Source organism: Esox lucius, chromosome 19 (assembly GCF_011004845.1).
Source record: "Esox lucius isolate fEsoLuc1 chromosome 19, fEsoLuc1.pri, whole genome shotgun sequence".
Lineage (NCBI taxonomy): Eukaryota > Metazoa > Chordata > Actinopteri > Esociformes > Esocidae > Esox > Esox lucius.
The window spans coordinates 35,523,692-35,536,619 of NC_047587.1; the positions used below are offsets into that span (position 1 = coordinate 35,523,692).

A 12,928-nucleotide genomic window follows, 5' to 3' on the forward strand; every position below is an offset into this window, starting at 1 on the left:
ATACTGTGGAATGGACTGCCAATTGAGGTTAGAAATGCAAACTCAGTGCAAACTTTCAAGTGTATAGTAAAAACTCATCTCTACAGCACGGTTTATAATTAGGTGTAGCCTGGCCCGGGGGCGTGAAGGTGACCAGTAGGACCACAGTGTCACCGGACCCCCCCGTCTCAGTTCCAAGGTGTTACGCTGCTATATTATTGTGCTGGGGGATATGAGGAATGCACTTTCTAACTTTTCTCAGTCTCCTCCAGTTTTACATTTTAGGAGGACATGAGGCCCTGGTCCACACCTGCGGAGTACCTAGTTTGGGGGGCCCGTTGCTGTCCCTGTCCACCTGGTCATACTTTTGACCTAGTCTAAAATCAAATAGACTCTGGATTTAGCCCAGAGAAATGTATTCATTATTCCAATTGGACTGTTAATATCTCACCCGGCACAGCCTGAAGAGGACTGGTCACCCCTCTTAGCCTGGGTCCTCTCTAGGTTTCTTCCTAAAATTCGTCCTTCTTTGGGAGTTTTTCCTAGCCACTGAAATTCAACACTACTCTTGTTTGCTCCTTGGGGTTTAAGGCCGGGTGTCTCTGTAAAGCACTTTGTGACAACTGCGGTTGTAAAAAGGGCTTTATAAATAAATTTGATTGATTGAAAATACATTGAGTTGAGTTTGAATCTGACTCTGTATATTTCATGTATTTATTGAACCTTGATTAAACACAGCCTGCGCCTAAACAGAACGTTGTCGAATAAAATACAAAACACACAGGGAGAAACCACTCTTACCTTTTCACTGGTATCATCCCAACCTCTGAAAAGAGAAAGAAAAAAATTTAAATAATTCTTAATGTGGATGACAAGGTTGAGTTACTGTGTGTCCCACAATATGAAATGTAAGCCATTACATGGCCTTGTGGACTTACGCCTGACTTTGAGGGACACAATCTTTTTGGTCTTGATGAGGTTGATGACTTCCTCATGGATACAGGAAGAGATAGAGTATCCGTTGATGCGCACAATCTCATCTCCTATCTGAGGGTCAGACAGACGTTACAAGGGCCAACGTGGCAAATCTTCTGTGCATTTTTGAAACCCCTACACCTTCCATACAAGTTGCCCAAAGATGTATAAAACACATTAGATATCTGCTGAAAAGATGTAAGGATTTGTAGAAATATTATTTCACAGTCACAATACTATTATTTGATTAAAATATTTTCGTTAAAAGGCTCACTAGATAAGGATGTGTGTGTTTCTCCTGGCTATCAACTCAGTCGTGTCAATTTGCATTAGTGTCTTTCCAGCTAAAGGAAGATGGGACATCTGTCACACTGGCTGGAGGTAAATAACTATAGCAGACAGCAGGTCTAATCAGTTTGATTCGTGATTCAAGAGCAAATGACTTCAGCAGTGGTTGAAGGACAGGAAAGTACTTAAACAAAAGTGCCTGGTCATTTTTCCAAATGGTTCGTTTTTCAAACTCAATTACATGATGCAGGGCAAAGAGACAAATAAATGGAACCCTCATTCCTTTGTGTTAAATCGATGGAGAAGATAAGGTACTCATACGATTCATACTAAAAAGTAACAACGTTTGTCATTTATCAGTCAGGTGACAGCACACACACAGTACATCCGAGTATGATGTGTTACTGGAATCGATGGTTCTTCACGCCACCTTGTGGAAGATACTGACAATGTTACACGAAAGACTGTCCCTAAAAGACCTACTGCAACAAAAGTACACAAACACAAGCATGCCCCCTATAGTCACAAATGCAAACACACATGAACAGAAAAACCCCACATCTGCCCTGCGCTCAAACACAAAACACCCAGAAACGCTGGGACTAACCCACACACCTGCAGTCCGCTGTTCCCAGCCTGTCCGTCCTTGACGATCTGCGAGATGAAAAGCCCACAGCCAAACTCCAGGCCGCCTCTCACGCTCAGCCCCAGCCCCTCGGGGTGGCTACGATCCAGACGCACCTCCTTCAGCTTACTGCGCCGCCCGAGTGCAGACGGAGGTGAGGGGAGGAGGAGGCAGAGGTCGACGGGAAAGGGGGGAGAAACATATTGGTCCCGTTGTTTCGAAGTAGCTGCGCGTTATCACAAGGCAAAATGTTTTAGGGACGGCAAGCTACCCCGACCGGCGCCACTCACCGTGACCTCTTGGGGGTGAGAAGGTCGTACTCCACCTGGTGTTTGAGGGGGATGAGAGGCCGAATGGCGTCGAACAGGGGCAGGCGGGCGGGCTCGTTGATGACCAGTTTCAGGTCCCCCACCAAGACAGGCAGCTCCATTGATCTGAGGGAGGGGGGCACGGGCAGCTCAAAACACACGGCTACATTTGGGTTTTTACGATAATTGTGAGCATGTCTTGGGTCAAATAATTGGCCTTTTCAAATACCCTTAAATCCAAACTTAATTTTCAACACGCTTCTATTTCATTGTATTTTTGCAGGGAACTTTGAAGAAGTGGGGCAGTCCAACTCCTTTGAAAATTATTTTATTATAGTGATAACACTGTTGTAAAGATGAAGACTTTAGGGGGTCAAAGATGACAGCCTATGCCGACACATCCATGTAGGCCTCCCTAGGCCTCAACACTCCTTTTGACATCTGAAGACATAGTGACTCAAAGCAACTCAGAATTACTAAGACAACACAGTAAGAGAAACGTCATGACCTTTTGGGGCATCCAGAATCCCAAGAACACGCAATTACCCGGCTAATTATAATGGGGATGCAAGTTTTATGAGCTATGGCTATGAATTATTGATGTTCAACATTTCAGTCGTGACTCCTGAACGAAAGGGGAATGGGCTATTGTGAATGGCTGGCCAGCCTTGGCGGATCGCAGTGGAAAACTGATCATCGGCGTAGCCAATGGTGCATCAGGGATGCAAGTCCATACAAAGAGCACATGGAAACCATAAGCTCCTTCTCCCCTTTAGTCCCATTCAGTCATCTTTATTCTCACAGCCATGAATGAAACTGTATCTTCAACTATTCACACCTGAGTGTGCTTGCACACATTCAAACAGACACACACACACAAAAAGATTGAATCCTCACGTTACACATAAATCTGAAATATAAGAGAAATCAAGACATTCACATAAAAAATTTTTCATTAAAATAAAAGTGACATTATATATTCTGATATATATTACGCTGGCAGAGCTTATTACAGTTTTTCTTGATTGCTTAAGCACAATTGTCACTTAATAAACCATTGCACTGTTGGCAAAAAAGATTATTTATTATTTGCAAAATGCGTTAGAAACACTAAATACATGACACCAAATCAAGTACTTGCATCAAATCATACAACTTGTTGTTTCGTTAGAAGATATTTCAATCCATTATTACACAATTGCCCAATAAATACTAACTACACCTATCAATATACCCTAGAATGGTTTGACTTTTGCATACTATAATAAAAATTTTGAATGGTTTAAATTACAGTATCAAAAAGTAGTACCTTTAATATAGGTGCCACTTGTTGATACTATAATTATACTATGTACAATAAAAGGCAAGTCAAAATATTTTCACAACATTGGCTTTATACTTTTTCCCAAACATTATTTTACCAAAGATGACTAATTTTATGCATGAATAAGGACTGGTGGCTAATTGAAGATATGTTTTGCATAGCCTAAGCATAAAATTTTAACAACGAAGGAGTTTGTATAAGATGTGATCAGAAATTTCAATTTTGTCTGACACAAATGACTCAACTGATTTTTGCATCTTTTGTATTGAGTTTTTCTTACTGTTTGACCAAACAAATTGCTTAGCATTAGCATTATGTGAAAGCTATGACAAGACCCACTGTTCTGTTAAAAAAATTATTCTGCTGTGCTCATTAGTTTATAATGAAGTTTAACCAGACACCAGTTTTCTGAAAAGTATCTTAGCAATCGTTAACAACTTTAACAATCCACATCCCCAAAATAAGTATTGGCACCCTGAAATCAGTTCTGGGGGGGCGGACGGTCCGAAAAGCGCCAAAGTAAAAGCGTAGGTCAGTCAGGCGGGGGGTGTTACTCACTGGTGGTACATCCGCAGGACATCGTACAGGTAATCCTTCTCAGCCTCGTTGTCAATGAGCTGCTCCACCTAGACAGAGAAGCCATGTTTAGACTCAATATCATCGTCCTAAACATCAAGGACAAGATAACCACACAAACAGTCAGAGGAGACTACACACGTCTTTCTTCACTAGGACACTTTCAGCACGACTGGGGCGGGGGGGGGGGCGTTCTAGACCTAGGTGTGCGTTTGTCTTACCTTGTAGCGACTGAACTGCTGCAGAAAGGTTTTCAGGAAGCGCTTAGGCCAGTCATTAATGTAGCCCATCTTTAGTACGGCGGTCTGTTTGTTTGTGCCCCTCGGTGTGTGTGTGTGAACTGAGAGTACGTGCCTAAGCTTGGGAAGCCTCAGCATCAATATTATTTAAGCTCTGCTTTTGCCGGCTCGTGCTGGTGGTACAAGGCAGAATAGCTTTCCTTCGCTCTAGACCCTTTCTCCTGTGAAGTGGCCAGCCCTATAGAACTGTGGGCTGGTAGCCACTCTTTATGCCACCGGCCTGGGGAGGGGGAGTGAGGGAGTGAGACGGAGGGCTGGAGGTTGGAATAGTGAAGTAAGGAGTGTCACCTTACAGACAAGCAGTCTGAAACCATACAAAGAAAAGTATTTGAGATGCACGCAAACACACACGCGCGCGCACACACTTAGACACACACACACAACCACACACAATCACAAACAGGGAAAACACAGGTTGCTGGGTAGGACGGGATGTTTATAGCATCATAAACTTATCTGACCTAACACTGAGAGACTTCATACACAACGCTGAGAGTTTTCAGACTTTGGCACCATAAACAGTTGAAGCCAACATCATAAAGAGCAACACGGACATCATTGGAAATATGGACAGACGTATACGATTAAGGTCCTAAATTCTGGAAACATGTTAACATCCATACAGGCTGTTAGAGAGAATCTAACAGTAGCCTATTCACCTCTAAAAACCATAAAATGTTCAACATTCTTTCAATATGTATGTACTGTAATTAATAGGCACACAAAGCCATGCTGTCTTGTGGTGTTTTGTGGCTCATTGCCTGCCTATCCGCCTGGCTTCTCCCCATCTAATTGCAGTTGTAAATTGTCCCATCCTCTACGCTCGGCTGGACATTCCTCACACTGTCTAAATTATCAAATGGCGAGCGACCCAGGGAAAGAATACAACATGGAGGACAGATGGGGCTGGATCCAGATTACAAAGGACTGAAAAAAACATATCACATTCCCTTCACACAGTCTCTCTTTTCAACATTATTAACCTTATACGGTAACCAGAAAAATAATGAGAATCTTTTAGCAACTGTATGGTTATTTACATAATCCAACATTGGTATCTTGTTCACCTGCGCAAACACTAACCAATCAGGAAAGCTCGACACACAGGCCAGACGTCATTAAGATAGCCTAGCTTACCTGTAAAGTAATGGACATGTTCTACATCATATATCTACACCTACATATATGTTACTGTATGTTTTATAAACACATAGTTTTAACAAATGATATATGAAAATACAATCCTTATATAAAGGTGCAACGTATAAATCCAACATGTAATGAACTTGTGTAACAGTAGTATAGTACAGTCTAATTTCATAACTGTGTATTAAATATAATTTAAAGCAAAATGCCCATCTAAAACATTTTCTTCTAAAAAAAATTACAACGCAACTAAAGCACCTTAACAAAAGCCAAACTCCGACAGCGCTCAGCGTACATCACCATAGTACTTGAACAACAGACAACCCTCACAAAAAAGAATGACTTCACTTAAAATATTGTGAAAATATTTCATAAATAAACGGTGTTACCTTGTGTCTAAATTCACGTGCTACTTTCCGTTCCATATTTGACTAAAAACTGAGGCACCAGATGGTGTTCTTTCGTCCTGTGTGCTATACTGTAGATCCCTGTCAACAGTGACGGTGGCGTTACCTACAGTGAACGCTGGGTGGTAGATGACACACCAGGAGTGAAACAATTCAGAGAATCGCTCTGGGTAGATGTTGCTCAGGCGTAGCCCTGCTAGTGGGGTGATCATCAAAGTACACTCTACAAATCATAACCTGATAGGGTTGAATGCAAAACTGGCCAGTGCCTATATAGTTGTCAACCAGGGAAAGGGCAAATAAACGTAGGCTATAAACCTTCAGCTTCCTGCTATTCCTTTTTGCCAGTATCTCATTAATGGTAGCGGTGGTACTTAGACTGTTTTAGCCTATTTGTCTATGACAAAAAAGCATAGGATTCTCAGTATTTCCATATAGACGCTAGTTCCAATCAGTTAACCTACTTTGCGATATCCGATTAAAAACCGAATCTATTTCACCTTTTACAAACATGTGCTGATGTTCAGCCAGATACATTATTGGAACTATCACCTGGAACTGTAGATGGCGGTAGAGCCTTGCTACTCGAATCACGGTGGACTTGTATTTGTCCCCGAAGGAACAAAATATAACGTCAACTTCCGGGAACTAAAGCAGGCAGCATTTTGAATTTTCATTAAGGAGTAAAAGGTAACGAGGAAACAAATAACGTGTATTTGAGATTGACAATTATTGTTAAAATAATGATATTGTCTGTGTTAACTAATATAATGAGGTACTGTAGCTGGCTATTTAAAAGAATGTGTCTTGCGATTTGAAACTAATTTGTTTTGGGTGAGAACGGACGGGGTGCTCTTATACTCTAGCAAGTTATGTAGCGAAGCTCAATTAACAATGAACTAGTCAGTATACTAATTGATTGTTTGCAATAAAAATATTTCCTTAATACAACAAAAGATAGAGAAACGGCATTAGCCAATAAGTGTTGGGCATACGGGGTTTCAAACTCCCCGCGAACCATGCCGCGCAGGCGCTTAGCAACAAAGGGAGTGTACAGGTTCTCCTGGCCGAGTAACGTTATAAACTAGAGAACAATCACCTGTTACGACTTTGAGAAGAACATGTCGGTTCTTCACAAAGGCATAAGGTCTGTTCATATTACTAGAGCAAGTTTGACAGCTGGTTCTAAACCACTCAAAACATTTCGTAGCTAACTAAATTGAACAATACGTGTAGATGTACTACATGTCAAGTCAACATTGTCAATCTTTTTTAGATTAGTTCCACGATGGAATCACCTCCAACCAGAGACTATGTCTCAGATAGGTAAGTGGAGGCTTCCTATTATGTTGAATTTTCTCTTCTGGTAATTTCCTCCACTGCCCTTGTTGTTTACCAACCAATTAATCCACTAAAGGGACCACCTAGTAACTAATCTCAAAATAATCAACACGATTGTCTAATCCCAGTAATATTCTAATCTACAAGGAATTGTTCCCCGATAGGCTTTATCTATGTTGGCTTAATGGGGTCATTTCCTCTCTTCTGGGTTGTCTTCCCATCCAGGCAGACAGGCCGCACGCCCGGGGGTGAGGTCGACTCTCCCCTGCCCCCCATAACTGAACGCCTGGCGTACCTGCGCCCCTCCAGGGAGCTGTTGGAGTTTTACAGGGGGAAGATTGCCCAGTTCGATGAAGAACACGCGGACCTTCTGCAGATGCTGGAGACGTATAGAAGTACCGCAGGTGACCAGGTAAACTGCGTGTGGTACAGAAAGATCGTCCGTGTGTGTGTGTGTGTGTGTGTGTGTGTGTGAATTCCCTGTTTCTCCCTGCCCTCCCTCCCAGCACAAGCTGCAGTGGGAGGTCCGTCAGCGCGAGGGCGAGATCTCTGAGTTGCAGAAGGCTCTGAGCGACATGCAGGTGTACCTCTTCCAGGAGAGGGAACAGGCACTGCGCCTGTACGCGGAGAACGACAGGCTAAAGATCAGGCGAGCTCATTTTGATTCCCAACTATAGCTTAGCGGCCGATAAAGATGTGTCCGGCGTTCCATTAATGCCACGGGGGGAAACGTGGCAAATGCTAAGTGTTCTGTTGTCTTTGTTGACAGGGAGCTGGAGGACAGGAAGAAGATCCAGCTCCTCTTAGCTCTGGTGGGGCCAGATGCTGGGGAGATCACCTACTTCCACCGTGAGCCTCCACACAAGGTCAGGGGTCATGCTGTCTTACCTGTTCTTCCCCGTTGTGTTATGTAACTTTTTACAGGACTTTGGACAGCCACATGTATTAATCTATATATTACTCTAAGTTGATATCAAGGAAACCTCTAAGAATATAGTCAGGACTCCTGCAGGTAGTGTATTCATGCCCAACTATCAACCATCACGTTTAGCTTTAGCTATTACTATGTCATTTTTAATAATGGTACATCAATCGATATATCCTTTGTCAGTCAGCATCAGTGGCCTTGTATAGGCTACCGTAGAATGTTTCTGGGTACTGGTAATGTGAACTTGCACATCAGAAAATGTGACCTTGGGATGATTGATAGTTGAATGTGGCACACAAATGATGCTAAGTTAACCAACATGCTGTGAGGTTTTATTGACGCTGACTGTGTTTCTAATGTGCTGTAGGTCGTCATACCCCAAAAGAAGCTAGAGCCCAGAACACTGGATCATCGGATCACAACAAAGTCTAGAACAAAGAGTGCAAAAGGTTAGAGAGAAGTCATCTTTAATCATCTGTTTGTTTATGCCGCTGCTGTAGGTGTAAAATCATTGCATTAGATTGAAAGGTTTGTGAGACCTAAGAATTGTAAGATTTTCCCTGCTTAAAAGAATGCTTACGAGTACTAACATCTTATTTAGTAAGTAGGCTTAATGTTGTCTCTTAATCAGTTTACAGTAATCTGTTGTTGGGAGTGCCATATTTCCCTGACTATTCCACTTGTGTTTGTGAGCAGAGGGTAACCGGGCATCCAGGTCAGAGGACGGAGCTCTGCATAGAGCAAGTCCAGAACAGTACAGAAGAGACAACGAGACCTTATTATTACAGGTAGGAACACACCACTGGCGGCTGGTGGTGCTTTATTTGGGGAGGATAGACTCTGAATAAAGGCTGGAGTGTAATGCATGGAAGGATGCCAAACGCAAATTCCATTTGCTCTGTGGCAATTTATCCATGAACCTTAATTTTTACATTACAACGCTGCCGTTAGTATAACACACAGGCAGCTGGTGGACAACAAACAGGGATGACTGGTTCAGAGTAATACCTGAAATAGATCTGACTGAAATAATATCAGTCACAACCACATAAAACCTGGTGGGAAAACATATAAGCAGCTCTTTGTGTTATTTCACACTTAATTTCTTCCATAGGGGATTTTTTAAAATCCGCTTCAGATAAAGTGTGTTTTGTGTAGACTTTCACCACCAAAGCATTTTCATAACTGTAAATATCTATATAATTTTTTGAGTAAATTGATACATGTTAAAAAAACATCACATTGTCCTGAAAATATGATTCACAAGGTTATCAAAACGAATCACAGACCTCATCTGAAGTTAATTTAAAATCCCTCATGGGATAAACTAATGCTTTAATGTGAATAGAGACGCTTTCAGGTTTTGCTAGGTTTTGTGGGGATTATGACATGACTACTCCTCCATTAATGGAACATGTGCTTAATGCCATTATTATAGCCATCCTCCTGTAACACAAAAGCTCCTTAAAACACCCTGCAGGTGTAACAAGTGGAATGTGTCTGCCTGTGCAGGTGGAGGCGCTGCAGGCTCAAATGGAAGAGCAGACTCGTCTCTCCAAAGAACAGGTGGAGTCTCTCCTGGAGGACAGGAGGATCCACGTGGAGGAGGGACAGGTCCAGCACCAGAGAGATCAGGAGCGTATCACAGCACTCGCAGACAAGTGTGTTCACTACCTACTGGACTCTACTGTAGTGGTATCACCTTGAAGGCATTTGAAATTTTATAAACCGGGTGCTTCGAATCCTGAATGCTGATTGGCTGACAGTTGTGGGTATTTGTAAACAATTAGGCATGAGAGGTGTGGTATATGGTCAATGAACCACAGCGAAGAGCTGTTCTTACGCACGTGTGGTTGGGTTAAATGCCAAATCCCACCAGGACATTGTGTTCAAATGAACAAATCCCCTTTCCCTTCTCTATCAGCACTTGGCTCACCACATCAAGCCACCTACTAACCATTAACTAAACTGCTGTGCCCAAAACTCTGCCCATCTCCCTACATCTAGATAGATAGAAATGTGTACATTTGTGAATGAATGTATTGGATATTCTCATCTGTCGTACCGCATTGTCCTTGTGTTGTCTACTACTAGCAGCACTGAGAGTAGCCTAGCAGTTTGAGCATCTAACCAGTAATTGAAAGGTTGATGGGTGAAAACCCACAATTGTGAGGTTTAAAAGGTGAAAGGTCTGCTGTCCTGTCCCTGGGCAGGGAACCATAATTACTCCCACGTTGTTGCTAAAACAAAGGTTGTCAAAATATTGTAAATAAATGGATTCTGATTTCTTAAGAATGTTACGCCAGTTTTGGATCACTACTTTCACTACCTGCCCAATATCTGGCCATCCCACTTCCAACTCCCCCTGTCCCATCTCGTCCCGCCCAGGTTGGAGCGGACCCAGAACCTGCTTTACGAGAGCACCAGGGACTTCTTGCAGCACAAGTTTGAGACGCGGGCCCACGAGAAGGCCTGGATGGTGGAGAAAGACCGACTTCTGCGGGAGCTGGACTCGGCCCAGGAGCGGCTGAGAGAGGCCCGGGACGTTCACGGCAGAGCCCGGCCTGGATCTGGAGGTCCAGGTGGCAGCATGGCCATGCTCCTCAGCCAGCCCCAACCCGACACGCAGCACGTCCACCGGGAGGAGCTACGGGTGGGTAGTGGTGCTTCAGGGCCGAGCCGGCCACACCCACCACACTGTTTCTCTTTAAAATTGTGGCTTTTACATGAACCAGTGGTATTGAGAGGTCTGCGCCGTCGTTTTTCAAGGCACTGCAGGAGGAGCTGAAGCAGGCGCATCGCCTGGCGGAGATGTACAGGGAGCAGTGTGTTACCCTGGAGACGGACCTGGCTCAGATCCGAGAGGAAGGGGACGTGGGCAGGGAGATCTTCAAAGTGCGTAGCCGTACATCCTAGTATGGGAGAAGTAGTTCAGACGTCGGTGTTTGTTTTGTTAAGAAAGAAAACCCAGACTGGGTTGGTATAGCTGCTGTTTGGTTGTTATCCAAGTCCTGTCTTTCACTTCCATTTGTGTCTAGGACCGGTCCGACAAAATGGCAAAGCGTCTTCAGATGATGACCCAGCGGTACGAGGCCCTGGAGAAGAGGAGGGCCATGGAAGTCGAGGGCTTCAAGGCTGACATCAAACACCTCCGACAGAAACTTAAAGATGTGGAGAAGCAGCTCTTCAAGGTGAACAGGGCCTCCCTGAGAATCAAATGGATTTCTGCATATTCCTGCTGCATATCTCAGTTTGAGGTCATTTGTGGTCAATTGGGTAATGTCTAAATGAGTGAGTGCCATCGAAACAAAGTCATCAGTGATTGGATCATCTCTAACCCATTAGAGTAACTCTGGCTTTACCCATGTATTGTGACTCATGTCCCACCCCATTGGCACAAATCGGATGGGACCCATTGGTTTCTTGGACCAATGAGATGGTTGTAATTTTTGCAACCTCAGGGATTGGTTAGCAAGAAAAGTGTTATTGGGTATGTTATTGATTGTTTAGGTTCACTTTGTGTTGTTTAGGTGACCCTAAACGTGGGCCCAAACCAGGACCTGGCTATCCTGCACGAGGTGCGTCAGACCAACACTCGGACCAAGAAGGTCCAGGGGGAACTGAAGACACTGAAGGCCAAGATTTTTGGTCTGGAGAATGACCTACGTTACAGTTGAGATAGTACCCAAACTAGCCCAATGGGAACTAGTGACCTTGGTAATGTTTAGTAAGAATAATATAAGAAAATGCTTTTAAAGCTGAAAAATATACCGTTTTTAACAATAAAGTTGTGTTCTTTTATTAACAGTGGCCATTGTTGACTATGTGAGATGCACAGTTGCATAAGACATTTCACTTCTCCTAAACAGACTTCAATAAAAGCTCATGGAAATCAAAAATCCAATACCTCAAAATATTACAATAAAACATTTACAATACAGAAATGTCAACCTGAGAAGAGCTCTTATCAGCTAATTGCTTGAGCCTTCAGTACACAACCAGAATCATGGGGAACACTCCTGATTTGACAGTTGTCCAGAAGAAACTCATTGACACCCTCCATTTCAGCAATGACCTTCTGTGGCTTACCTTGCTTGGGGAGGAGGGTATGAATCTAGATTATATGAAGGTCTCACTTTTTGATTTGTATTAAGGAAAACTATTCCATGATATTCACATTTTTGGAGATGGACCTGCATATATGACGGGGATTATGACTGGATGAGAATCGGGTGTGTGCAATTAAGGAGACAGGAGTGCAGAATGATGTGATGAACTGGGCAGTGGTGTCAGAAGGCCGGTGACATCGAACGCTGAAGCCTGCCCGAAACAGGGAAGAGGCAGCAGACGGCGTGTACCCAAGGATGCACTGGAACGGCAACAGCCCCATGGAAGAGTGGCAGAGTGAGTTCTGGGCATACTTAGATTAGATTCAACTTTATTGCCATTGAACAGCACAAGTACAGTATGAAATGCAGTTAGCATCTAACCAGAAGTGCAAACAGGGCAGAAAATGTACACGCATTTACATGTATGCACATTACAAGTGGAATGAGTAGATGTGCAATGAAGGCAAAGGCAGTACAAATGGCAATACTAAATGTGCAATTAAGGCAAATATAGGAGGGTGGAATGTATACAAGTATTAGGTATAGTGTGTGTTACAAGTGGGATAACAGTTGTTCGGGTACAAATGGACATTTCTAAATGGCACACAAGATGGTGTACTGTA

At 43.3% G+C, this 12,928-nt stretch overlaps 2 protein-coding genes across 6 annotated transcripts in view; one reads left to right on the forward strand and one right to left on the reverse strand.

The window, feature by feature from the left end:
* The window catches only part of ush1c (Usher syndrome 1C), a 30,399-nt gene extending 24,198 nt beyond the window's left edge, over positions 1-6,201 (reverse strand). The window contains exons 1-6 of one of the 2 annotated variants that reach the window (XM_013131671.4): positions 5,910-6,201; positions 4,058-4,125; positions 2,158-2,301; positions 1,858-1,996; positions 918-1,026; positions 781-805 (exon numbers count right to left, since the gene is read on the reverse strand). In XM_013131671.4, the coding sequence (XP_012987125.4) occupies positions 781-805; positions 918-1,026; positions 1,858-1,996; positions 2,158-2,301; positions 4,058-4,125; positions 5,910-5,945 (521 nt within the window). In that variant the 5' untranslated portion in view covers positions 5,946-6,201. Of the gene's footprint in view, positions 1-780; positions 806-917; positions 1,027-1,857; positions 1,997-2,157; positions 2,302-4,057; positions 4,126-4,296; positions 4,707-5,909 lie in introns of those variants that run through there. The other variant, XM_013131670.4, reaches the window with a different exon arrangement.
* A 317-nt stretch (positions 6,202-6,518) lies between these two features.
* Positions 6,519-12,001, forward strand: ccdc77 (coiled-coil domain containing 77). Of its 4 annotated transcripts, none has more exons than XM_010905141.5 (12): positions 6,519-6,617; positions 7,204-7,253; positions 7,494-7,680; positions 7,775-7,917; positions 8,038-8,134; positions 8,564-8,645; positions 8,893-8,984; positions 9,709-9,857; positions 10,585-10,849; positions 10,966-11,091; positions 11,235-11,387; positions 11,727-12,001. In XM_010905141.5, exons 2-12 carry the CDS (start codon positions 7,216-7,218, stop codon positions 11,871-11,873), a joined length of 1,479 nt encoding a protein of 492 aa, XP_010903443.4. In that variant the 5' UTR covers positions 6,519-6,617; positions 7,204-7,215; the 3' UTR covers positions 11,874-12,001. The 4 variants fall into 4 exon arrangements, with proteins under 4 accessions (XP_010903443.4, XP_034144304.1, XP_010903444.4 ...); XM_034288413.1 differs by having other exon boundaries at positions 6,543-6,617; positions 7,498-7,680; XM_010905142.5 differs by lacking the exon at positions 6,519-6,617 and adding an exon at positions 6,938-7,074.
* Positions 12,002-12,928: the final 927 nt, after the last annotated feature.